The 12,189-nt window shown below is 40.5% G+C and overlaps 1 protein-coding gene across 1 annotated transcript in view; it reads left to right on the top strand.

Moving 5' to 3' along the window:
* CDK19 (cyclin dependent kinase 19) overlaps positions 1-11,962 on the top strand; it is a 219,052-nt gene extending 207,090 nt beyond the window's left edge. Inside the window, 5 exon segments of the mRNA XM_042780937.1 lie at positions 2,057-2,129; positions 3,123-3,220; positions 4,029-4,107; positions 4,828-5,094; positions 11,831-11,962. Coding sequence (XP_042636871.1) covers positions 2,057-2,129; positions 3,123-3,220; positions 4,029-4,107; positions 4,828-5,094; positions 11,831-11,962 — 649 coding nt within the window.
* Positions 11,963-12,189: the final 227 nt, after the last annotated feature.

Raw genomic sequence — 12,189 nt, forward strand, 5'->3', positions numbered from 1 at the left:
CATTTGACTGCTAACCAGAAGGCTGGTGGTTCAAATCCACCAGCCATTCCTTGGAAGGAAGGTTGGGCAATCTACTTCAGTGGTGCTACTGCCTCAGAAACCCAAAGAGGAGTCACTATGAGTCGGATCCCTCTCGACAGCAGTGAGTTAGGTTTTTTCTTTTTTTAAAATCTCTATGGAAGTAGATTGTTCAGTCTTCCTTCCTGGGAGTGGCTGGTGGGTTTGAACTACCAGCCTTCTGGTTAGCAGTCACATACCTTAGGCACTATGCCACCAGAGCTCCCAGATTACATGGGGACCTTGTTAAAACACAAATTCAGATTCAAATCTGTGTGGGGCCTGAGAATTTACATTTCTAACAGGCTCTCAGGTGGTGCTTCTGCTGCTGAGGACCAGGTCTGTATGCCAAGGTTCTAGAACATTAAAAAGGCTTTAAACTGTGCACGCCCTTGACCTGTAAATTCCAGGATTGTATCCTGTGGAAGTACTCAGAGCAGCCACAGATGACTGAGTACTTACTGTGTGCCAGGCTTGCTGCTCAGCCCTACACTTACATTTTCTCATGATCCTCATAACAGTTCTATGAGGTAATTATAATTCCCCCTTTCAGATAGAGAATCTAAGGCTTGCATAGATTAACAATAGGAATATAAAATCACTAAAAATCATAAGTTTAAAGAATATATGACAAGGGAAAATGTTTATGAAACAATACTGAGTTTAAAAAAATATAAAATAATTTATATAATCTCAATTTTGTATAAAGGAACAAAAAAATCACTCTGTTTTGTGTATCATATACGTGTATAACTAGAAGAAACACAAGAATTTTGGCTTTTGGTTATTTATAAATGGATGATTTGATTATTGAGTGATTATAATTGTCTTTATGTTCTCTAAATTTTCTAATATGAACTTACTTATTTTTTAACCTTTTTAGTTGGAAATATTTCATACATAGTAAAGAATATATATGAGAACGTAAGATGTATATTATATTTAGCATAATAAAATGAATATACATCTATTCACACCTCAACCTAAGAAATAGAACATTACAAAGATTGCTGAGGGGGTCCCAGGGTGTGTAAATGGTTAAGTGGATTATTAACTGAGGGGTTGGTGGTTCACATCCATCCAGAGGCACCTCAGAACTGAAGCTCGACAACCTGCTTCCGAAAGGTCATGGATGTGAAAACTCTGTGGGGCAGTTCTACTCTGCACACATGGGGTCACCAGGAGTTGGAATCAACTTGAGGATAACAAATAACAATAAAATCACTGAGATACCTGTGTGTCCTTCCGCCCTGGTCATACCCCTCCCAAAGAATAGCTATTATTCTGAATTATTTATTATTCCTCATTTTTATTTTTACTCCTATATATCTCTCTAAATTAATGATTGTTCTGTTTAAAAATTTCTTTGAACTTTACAAAAATGGTATCATACTGTGTTTTCTTCTGCAACTTGCTTTTTTCTCCTTTGAACTTTATGTATACAGCTGTTTTTTTTTTTTTTTTTATCTTCACTATTGTATAACATTCCATTCTACTTTGAGTATATAGCAGTGTATTACCCATTTTTTTTTTTTTTTTTTTTATCTTCACTATTGTATAACATTCCATTCTACTTTGAGTATATAGCAGTGTATTACCCATTCTTCAGTTGTTGGACATTTGGGTTGTTTACAGCCTTTTACAATTACAGAAATATGCTAAGAACATTCTTATTCATTATGCTGATGTACATGTGCAAAAGTATGTCTTTGAGTATATAGCTGGGAATGGAGTTGCTGGGTCGCAGAATGTACACATTTTCAACTCTATTGGTTAATGTAAAATTATTTTCCGATGTAAATTTTTACATGCATCATGTACAACAATTCTTATTTCTTCACACATTTGCCAACACTTGGTAAAGTGTTTCTTTCTAATTATGTGAAACAACATCTTAAACACACACGACAGTTAGGAAAACCATCTTGGAGCTTTTCGTTTAAAAATATACAGTTGTGTGAGTGTTCCCAATGATGTATGATTGTCCATGTTCCTGCAGGTATGCCAACAGTAGCCTCATAAAGTACATGGAGAAGCATAAAGTCAAGCCTGACAGCAAAGTATTCCTCTTGGTAGGTACATCTCTCTAAGACTGTGAAGTCTTATTCTGAGCACAGCTGGTACCTCATCCCATTTATCTCCTCTTAGAAAGAAAAGGCATTGGTGGGTGCTAGAAACCAAACCAAACTCACTGCCGTAGAGTCAGATCCAACTCATAGTGACCCCTCTTTGGGTTTCCTAGGCGATATCACTACAGAAGCAGATTGCCCGATCTTCCTTCCAAGGAGTGGCTGGTAGGTTTGAACTGCCAGCCTTCTGGTTAGCAGTCAAGTACCTTAGGCACTACGTGGGTGCTGGGGCAAAATTAAGAAGCTCTAGTGATGTAGTGGGAGCTCTGGTGGCTTAGTACCTAAGGCATTTGACTGCTAACCAGAAGGCTGATGGTTCAAACCCAGCAGCCACTCCTCAGAAGGAAGGTTGGGCAATCTACTTCCATAGTGATTCTGCCTCGGAAACTCAAGGAGGGGTCACTATGAGTCGGATCCAAGTCGATGGCAGTGAGTTTGATTTTGGTTTTTGGTTAATAGCATAGTGGTTAAGCATTTGGGCACTACCTGTAAGGTTGGTAGTTCTAACGTACTAGCTGTTCCACAGGAGAAAGTTGTGGCTATCTGCTTCCTTAAAGATTTACAGCCTTGGAAACCCTATGGGGCAGTTCTTCTCAGTCCTATGTGGTTGCTGTGAGTCGTAATTGGCTTGATGGCAATGGGTTTGATGAGTTGGGAGCAAAATTAAATATTTTTCTGTTGAGACGTTCCGCCTTAAGTTCTAGTTTGATTTTCTTCCCTATGATATATCAGTAGGAAATCAATTAAATTTTAAAAGGGCTTTAATGCTGAAGATTTATGCTAATTGCACATAAATGTGTATAGCATAACAGTCACGCAGTGAGCTATACAAAATAATATTCAACGTTATGCCAGTTAGCCATTAATATAAAAGTTAAAATGTTGACTTGTAAACAACACTTTCACATGCTCTCAATTTCTTGCGTGTTATTCTAGCTTCAGAAACTCCTTACTATGGATCCAACCAAGAGAATTACCTCCGAGCAGGCTCTGCAGGACCCCTATTTTCAGGAGGACCCCCTGCCGACATTGGAGTATGTATCCTACTTTGTGTCTTTTGCTCCGGGTTGAAGGTGTCACATGGCAGCTGAAAGCAAGAGAAGTACTTGTTGCTAAAGTATTACTTTCTTCATTAATACTCAGAGATAAATTGCTAAAGAGAAAGGTCCTGTATTTATAAACAAGGAAAACCAAAGAGAAGAAGTGTGCATCGAAACAGCTGTTTTAGGGATGACTGTTAATTGGTTTTAGAGATGAAAACTACAGCCGAGTACAGATGGGACTTTATGAAAAGGTCAGTCGGTCAGATCAGAGAGGAAACCAAAGCAGTAGGGAGCTGATCATCTGAAATATTGTCTTCCATAATGTGTCTGTCCATCGAGCCACAAAGCACCTCTATTTCTTCATCCTTATGACATCCAAATATATGATTTGTACTTGGATTTAATAGAGCTGCAGCTTTTCTTGAGGGGAAAAATACATTTTCATTGTTGAAGCAAATACAAATACAGTTATTTTTGTTGCTGATGAAATTAATTTGGAAAATCTTGTGCATTGCGTATGCCACCCAACTAAAGCAGCTAAGATTTGTTAATGAAAGTGACAATTAATGTAAAACTTCAGAAAACGAATTGTTCTTTTCTTACTGCTTAAATTATGTTGGGAGGAACCCAGCAAATACTAGCCAAAGATAAGAAGTAGGAGTGCATAAACAGATCTGTTAAGCAACAAAGAAAAAGACAAAAAAGGAGATGGGGGGAATTTAAAATCAACACGGTTCCCGACTGTGAATTTTAAGTCATGCCATGATACCTATGCCTTTTTTTTCTAAATAATTTCTAGTGTATTTGCTGGCTGCCAGATTCCGTACCCCAAACGAGAATTCCTTAATGAAGATGAACCGGAAGAGAAAGGCGACAAGGTAGAAACTGCGTGATGCACTTTGCACCTCCAGAGAGTAAGGCAGGCAAAAAAGAAATCCTAAGGAAGTATAACTTAATACTTAGATATGTAACTGCCTTTGGTTTAATAAGCATGTATTTATTTTTGTTTCTCTGGAAGTTTTGGGATTGTAGATGCACCCGAAATTTGAAATCTAGTAAGTTTGCAGATGTGTTCTTCCTGGTGAACTTCTAGTTTGTTTTACTGCCAGTTCTTGACCTTAATTCCTAATTCTTGCCCTTTTTGTTTGTTCAGTGCCCTTCACATCACTTTCTGTAGAGTGGCTTTTCAAAGCATTACTGTGCTCTTTTATCCTACCTGGCGCATTGGCCTGCTTCCCAAACCCTTCTACTTTCCCAAAGTTAGTATTGAAAGACTTACATGGTTGTCTCAGTGAGTGGAAGCCATTTCCTGTGTACCTTCCGACCTTCAGCGGAATATCCATGACTAACTTGGAGGGTTACTGTGCAATCTAAGTGCACTTCAGACTGAGTCCTGTTCAGGGTTTGGTACTTTGATCTCTGGGGACACTTTATTCCCTGGCACTTTCATAAACCAGTCAGTTCCAGTCACTTTAGTGTGTGACGTAAGTTGCCCCCTACGTTGGTCAGCAATCACATGTGCAAATCAACTGATGAGAGAAACGTACTGTAAATTTTGTTTCATACCAAGCTTGCTTTTCTTTTTTCTTCCTTCAAAGAATCAGCCACAGCAGCAGAACCAGCATCAGCAGCCCACCGGCCCACCGCAGCAGGCAGCAGCCCCTCCGCAGGCACCAGCACAGCAGCAGAACAGCACCCAGACCAACGGGACTGCGGGGGGCACCGGGGCTGGGGCTGGGGGCGCCGGAGCAGGGCTGCAGCACAGCCAGGACGCCGGCCTCAACCAGGTGCCTCCCAACAAGAAACCGCGGCTCGGGCCTTCCGGGGCAAGCTCAGGCGGGCCTGTTATGCCGCCAGATTATCAGGTACTCCCCAGAATTGTGTACTTTTCTGAACTAGGGAGCAGATTAATAAACTCGATAGCCCTAAAGTTTGATCATGCAAAGCATATCCTGTCTCCAGGGTATTATATGAAAATAAAGATTCTTTACAAAAAATCATACTTTACATAATTGTGAGATATTTGGTTTCCTGGCTTGTTCATCCCTGACACCCTGAGGAGGCTGGAAGTGGGGAGACAATTGAAAAGGGGGAGAGGAGTATCTCTTTACTTTGGACAAAACAAACTACATGAAAGATTTGCTTTCACTGGGTAGAAATAATCAGTAAGTAGCCACATAAACGTAGAAGAGAAGGGGATGGAGTCTGGAACTTCTCAGAAATGACTTAAGATTTGTTTGTTGTGCTAAACATATTCATCACAACATTTGTCAATTCAGTATTTTTCAGGTATACAATTTCTCATTAGATACAATCTTGAGACCAAAATAACAAAAAATACTTTTGTTATTAAGATCAAATAAAACTATAATTATACTCCTAATTGAGGAATTGCTATTTGAGAGGTAAAAATACTCATTGTGAAAACATTAGGGAATCTTGTAAAAGAAAGTTTTCAAGGTAGTAACAAACTAAGAAAAGACCAGGCAACAAGAGAAACTTAAATGAAAGGTTTTTAAAAAAAAAAAAGAAAGAGAGATTTAGAACCATAATCCCTCAGGATGGACCAGAGCACTTAGGACAGAGATAATAGAAAATAAAACCTTGGCCCAGGGAACCATAAACTCACTGATAAGTCATTGGAATAGAGGAAAACAGTAACAAGAAAGACAAGGCAAGTAGCTGCCTGCTCTGCCTTTGTGTTTTTGCTGTCTCAGCAGACTGATCTGTTTTCTTGTGGTCCTTACTCCTGACCTTCTGGGCGATTCCAAGGCATGTGACCCACTGGTGACCCACGTATGCAGTTGGGCTTCTCCTTATGGCTTTCAAGACGGTGACCTTTTGGGAGACGATCACAAGGCCTGTCTTTCGCAGGGCCCCTGGGTGGTGGGTTCAGACCACCAGCCTTTCACCTAACCATTTGCACCACATGATCACCCTAAAAACTTCTCCTTCGTGGTTCCCTGCAAGCAGAACAGTATGTAGAACTTTATTTGGCTCCAGTTAACAAAGGCTTCTACTTTGAGCCACTCTAAGCAGCTTGCTATGTGGGGCATAGTCATGATTCTGTTTGAATTTTGTTATAAATTCAGTTCTTCCCTAAGCTTTAACGCTCATTTTATTACTATTATATGAGCAACTAGTTTTTACTACATACTCACTTGTCTTTGTGTCTCTAATTGCAGCATCTTAGCCTGATTATATTCTGTTGTGGACGGATTTCTTAAATACTACATTTCTCCTCTGTTCTTTCAAACTCAGCTTTTCAAAATGCTTCTCTTTGTCCTTACTATGCTCCCTGCTTAAAAATAAATCTTAGAATGTATCTAAGGAGCTTTGGTGATGGAGTTGTTAAAGCATTCGGCTGCTAACCAAGTCAGTGGCTTGAACCCACCATCTGCTCCACGGGAGAGATGAGGCAGTTGGTGTCTGTAAAGATTTACAGCCTTGGAAGTCCTATGGGGACAGTTCTACCCTGACCTATAGGATTGCTGTAAGTCAGAATCGACTCAGTGGCAGTGGGTTTGGATTTTTTGGGTAGAGGGTGTCTACAAAATGGATAGATACATCAGCTGCTTAGTTGGAGAGGAAGTCCCTGGGCGGTGGTCTGCTGCTTGAACAAAAGATTGGAGGTCTCAGTCTACTAAGAGGTGCCTTGGAAGAACGTGCTGGACACCTGCTTCCCAAAAATCAGCCACGGGAAACCCTGTGGAGCACCGTTCTCTGTGGGTCTCCATAAGTTAGAGTTGACTAAAAGGCAACTGGCTTTAAGTTCGTTAAAAATAATCAAAACTCAAAGATATTGAAACAAAAGTTTTATTCTGAACAGTTATTCTGTACATAGGGAGACCATTTTGATTCCCAAAAAACAAATGATGCTAAGTAGACTCATTACAGTGAGATTTATAAAGGGAAGAGAAGAGAGAATAGAAGATCACCCATAAACATGATTGATTGAACCCTGCCTTCCTCCTCCTACTGAGATACACTGATAACCCCACAAGGTAACCTCTGGACCTCCACCCATCTATAGCCATACCTTTTTGAGATTTAAATTAGGAAAGTCTAGAATCTTTTTTCATTAAATCAGGAGGTAATGGCTTTTGTTGTAACTGAACTTTTCCAGCTGGAAAATACAATTTTACATTGCTTTAGAGCAGTTTCTGGCAGAAACCAAGGAACTGGTTGTATAGTGGTTAAGGTATTCAGCTGCTAATCAGAAGGTGAGCAGTTTAAACCCACCAGCTCTTCCACAGAGTAAAATGAGACAGCCTGCTTCTGTAAAGATGTATACAGCCTGGGAAACTCCTATAGGGTCACTATGAGTCAGAACCTACTCAGTGGCAGTAGGTTTTCTGGCAGAAACCGAATTGATTTGTTTTTTTCTTTGAGCCGGGATTTTTAGGTTAATGTTTGGTTTTGTGGATAAGTAAAATCTTAAAATCAAAGTAAGATGTCTGTTATTAATTTTTCTCTTCAACAAATTGGGGAAGCTAGCATGGGGTGGGATGGGGAAAATCTTATTGCACGTGGTTTACAACTCTTGTATTATCAATCTGTTTGTTTTTTGTCTGATATGTGTTAAAAACCTAAACACATAAAGGAACACCAGAAATTAGTGTAATGATATATTGTGAGTAGATACTAGTGGAAAGCAATATCAAACTCAAATATCAGTAAGGTATTCCAAAGAAGGACTAGTAAAAACAGGTTATATAGGTGGGGTGGGGCAGGGTAGTCCCTGAAGGTCATTGTAAATTCCTTTCATCTTGGTTGCTTAGGAGATGCAGCACAAGCAAAGTTTCAGGATCAGTAAGTTGTAAAAACACAGTTATTGAGGACTAAGGATGTGCTGTATATCCTAAAAGACAGCTTCCAGGCAGACCCTGGAGTTTCTGCTCTGGAAACCCACTGCACATAGATAATTGAAGTAATTATTTGAAACATTACCAATGCCTAAGGCAAAATAGTCTCTTCTAAACTGCTTACTAGGCTATTGTTTGACCCAAAGATGACTCCAGGAAAATCAGTTTTCTTGAAGACTCAAGATTAAAAAGGATTCCTTAGGGCAAGTCGCCTGGATGGGTCACCCAAATCTGTGGACCCAGAAATCTGGATTCTGGGAGAGTGAAAATGGTTTCTCATGTGGAAGACCTATTGTTTGCTGAGTGTCCTCTGTTAAAGTAATCACAGCCTAACGATTATCGGACACTAACCTTACTATTGTTTCCTCACATTTTTGTTTTAGGCCTTTTCAGGAATAAAGCATCTTTGCCTCTGGATTTAAGTTTCATCATAAACCCTTTTAAATAAGAAATTAATAGCCATCTTTTATAAACTCCAAGAAAGGTTAATGTAATATTTTATTTTCTTATATCTGGTTCTCCCTGAATTGCTTTTATCTCAATTTACTCAAGGCCAAACTTAACTTTTCTATTAAGGGAGAACCACGGTCATCTTTTTCAATGAGTTCCATTAGTGCTTCATCAATGAATTATACCAAACCAAAAACTAAACCCACTGCAAGGAGCCAATTCCAATTCATAGTAACTCTATAGGACAGAGAAGAACTGTCCCATAGGACTCCCAAGGCTGTAAATGTTTGTGGAAGCAGACTGCCACATCTTCCTCCCATGGAGCAGCTTGTGGGTTTGAACCTCTGACATTTTGGTTAGCAGCTGAATGCTTTAACCACTATACCACCAAAGTTCCTCAATGAATTATAAGCAAATATAAGTAGTAGTTTTAAAATGGGACATGGCATTTTAAAAATCTTATCATACATGGTGGCACTGAGGAAGAGGAAGACGCAGAGAGGTACATAACAGGTACAGACAACAAAGATAAACCCTTTTACATATACAATACTGCATTGTCAGTAACAATAGACATTAATCTATGGATAAATAGGTGGGTAGACAGGCTGAATGATCAGGTATGTCTAGGCAAAAGGGAATAGACCATGACCATCTATAAAATTGGCAGACGGTGTTTGTTCATACATACTTGTATGTGCTGTACGAATGTCCCAATATATAATAGAGCTAACAAGGGGAAAAGTTACGATAGCTTATTGGCCACAGCCAACCACCCTGAGGGAACGAGTAGTTGGACCTGTGGCCTCAAGACCATGGTCATAGGGGACATCAAGCTCAGTTGACATAATATACTACACAAAAACATTGTTCTGCATCTTACTTTAGGGTCTTAAAATCTTGCAAATGGCCACTAGATGCAACAATGGGTCTCTTCTTGTCTAGAGCAAAGAAGGATGAAGAAAACCAAGGACGCATGGAAACAATTAGACCATGGGATCCTCAGCCTAAATGACCGTGACGCCGGAAGAACTAGATGGTGCCCGGCTACTGCTGTAAACCACTCAGAAAGGCATAAGTTCAGGAAATCCTGGATAGAGTGGGAGAACCATGTGGAACAAAACTCAAAATCATACCAAAAAGAAGACCAGGTTGCTGGTCTGATAGAGCCTGGTGAGACTCCCAAGACTATGGCCCCTAGTTACCCTTCAGGTCTGGAACTGAACTCACTCCTGTGGCTGCCAGCCAAACAGTAGACAGGCATATGGGGTGAACATTTACATCAGGTAGATACACTCCTGTTGTTGTTGTTATTTGCCATTGAATCGGACCTGACTCATAGCAACCCCTCCTTGGGTTTCTGAGGCAGTATCACTACAGAAGTAGATTGCCCAGCCTTTCCGAGGAGTGGCTGGTGGGTTTGAACCACCAGCCTCTGGTTAGCAGTCAGGTGCCTTAGGCACTATGCTACCAGAGCTCCTGATACACTCCCTAGAGCCATCAATTGGGGGAGAACAGAAGGACAGTGTTTGCACAGGGAGATAGTTGGGGGGGGGGGCAGGAATACGTAGGAAAGAAGGTCACAGGGAAGGGTAACTACAGGGAGCAAGTGGGAAGAGAGCTGCTACATTGTGGGGAATTTCAGTCAATGTCATGAAACAATGTATATGAACTGTATGAGAAATGAATTTGCTCTGTAAACATTCATCAAAATCACAATATTTTAAGAAAAGAAAAAATATCGTATTAAAAGAGATACACTACAACATATTAGGTTCTTACATGTCTGCATTTTAGTTTACCAGCAAAATTGGACTAATGTCTTCAAAGTACAAATGACAGAATAAATCATAGTTAAAATGTGGGTTTTTGAAAGCCGCCTTCCACCAACTCAACTTGGCAGGATTTTGTCACTGAGGGCTACTTTATTGCACTATTTGTCTTGGACCAGATGTTGCAAGTCCACTTTGGCAGCTTTTACTGATTCATCCCTTCCTTAAACCCCCCAGTTCCACCTCAAAGGCGTTTACATTTTTAACCCTTATAATAACTTTATTTCCATTCTCTTCTACTTTACTCACCGGAAAAAAAATGAACCTTCTGAGAATCACCAAAGACACAAGCTCCAGCTATGCTTAAATTTAACCAGAAACCATGCCTTATTCCATATATGAATTTTCCTTTTACATGTTTTCTTTTTTTCTTCTTTATTTTTCCACTGCCATGGAGTCAGTTCTGACTCATAGTGACCCCTATAGGATTTCCAAGGTGGTAAATCTTTTCGGAAGAAGACTGCCCCATCTTTCTTCCACGGAGCAGCTGGCAGTTTGAACCACCACCCTTCTGGTGAGCAGTCAGATGCCTTAGGCACTGCGCCACTAGAGCTCCTTTTACTTTTTTTTTTTTTTTCATATTTAGCGTAGGTACTATGAAGATGAGTGTTTCATTTGAAGTAATGCTAGTTGCATTAATATTAAATATCAGTATATTGAATTAAAATGCATTTGTCTCTGTCATCTCTTGAGACCAGTCATCTGTGAAAATTGTTTTATTCTGAATATTACTTGAAGCTTGTAAGACCCACTTAACACTGCTCCACCTGCCCCACCTTGCCTTGCCTTGTCTTGTAGGTGGTCCTGCTGCTGCCACGGTGCCCCTACCTCTGAAAATTCCCCCTCTAAAAATGATTTATGACAGCTTTGTGTCATTTATAATGAGAACATTAACAGCATGTCTATATACATAAAAACACCATTGAGTCAGTGTGCCAAATTGATTTTTCTGTTTGCAAATCTGTTATGCAAAGGGCTAAACTGCAACCCCGAATTAGTCAGAATTAGCAGTGAGTCAGCCTAAGTTTTCCCTCTGCCTTTCTTTGCCAGTATAGCTTATCTCCCAAAGAAATCCAGCCAAGTGTGGTCCCTGTCAGAACATGTGGTTATAGGCTGTGATGCTAAGTCAGCTTCCATGGATCTAAACCAGGAGCCTCATGAGGAGGATGGCTCAGTTCTCTGGCCTGGTGTGACTAACAGAGTCCCTGGGGTGGTATAAACCGTTAATGTACTTAACTGCTAACTAAAGGTTGGAAGTTCATGTCCCCTCAGAGGCACCTTGGAAGAAAGGCCAGGTAATCTACTTCCAAAAAATCAGCCATTGAAAACAACTCTACTAGGACCCATGTGGAGTTGCTGTGAGTCTACTCCCTAGCAGCTGTTGATTGTGATTTACACTTTGAGCTGTTTTCTTCTTCCATCAATAATTGCCTTTTCCTCTTTCCTTTTCCTAGCACTCCACTTCACGCCTGAATTACCAAAGCAGCGTTCAGGGATCTTCTCAGTCCCAGAACACACTAGGCTACTCCTCCTCGGCTCAGCAGAGCACCCAGTACCACCCATCTCACCAGGCACACCGGTACTGAGCAGCGCAGCCCCGCTCCACTCGGCTGGACCAGCCGCGGAGCACACAGGCTCAGCAATACAGTGTCTGCGTTGAAAAGAACCAAAAACGTCAACTATGATGCCAGTTTAAAACTCATTTAGGAGGGGAACTTTCTATACTGAGCATTTTGCAGGTCTTACACCTCTTCTTTATGACTTGAAGAAGATTCTCGTGAAGTTTCCCGACACCCTTCCGCTGCATGTGTTC

Source organism: Orycteropus afer, unplaced genomic scaffold (assembly GCF_000298275.1).
Source record: "Orycteropus afer afer isolate SDZICR_OR568_19922 unplaced genomic scaffold, OryAfe1.0 scaffold00072, whole genome shotgun sequence".
NCBI lineage: Eukaryota > Metazoa > Chordata > Mammalia > Tubulidentata > Orycteropodidae > Orycteropus > Orycteropus afer.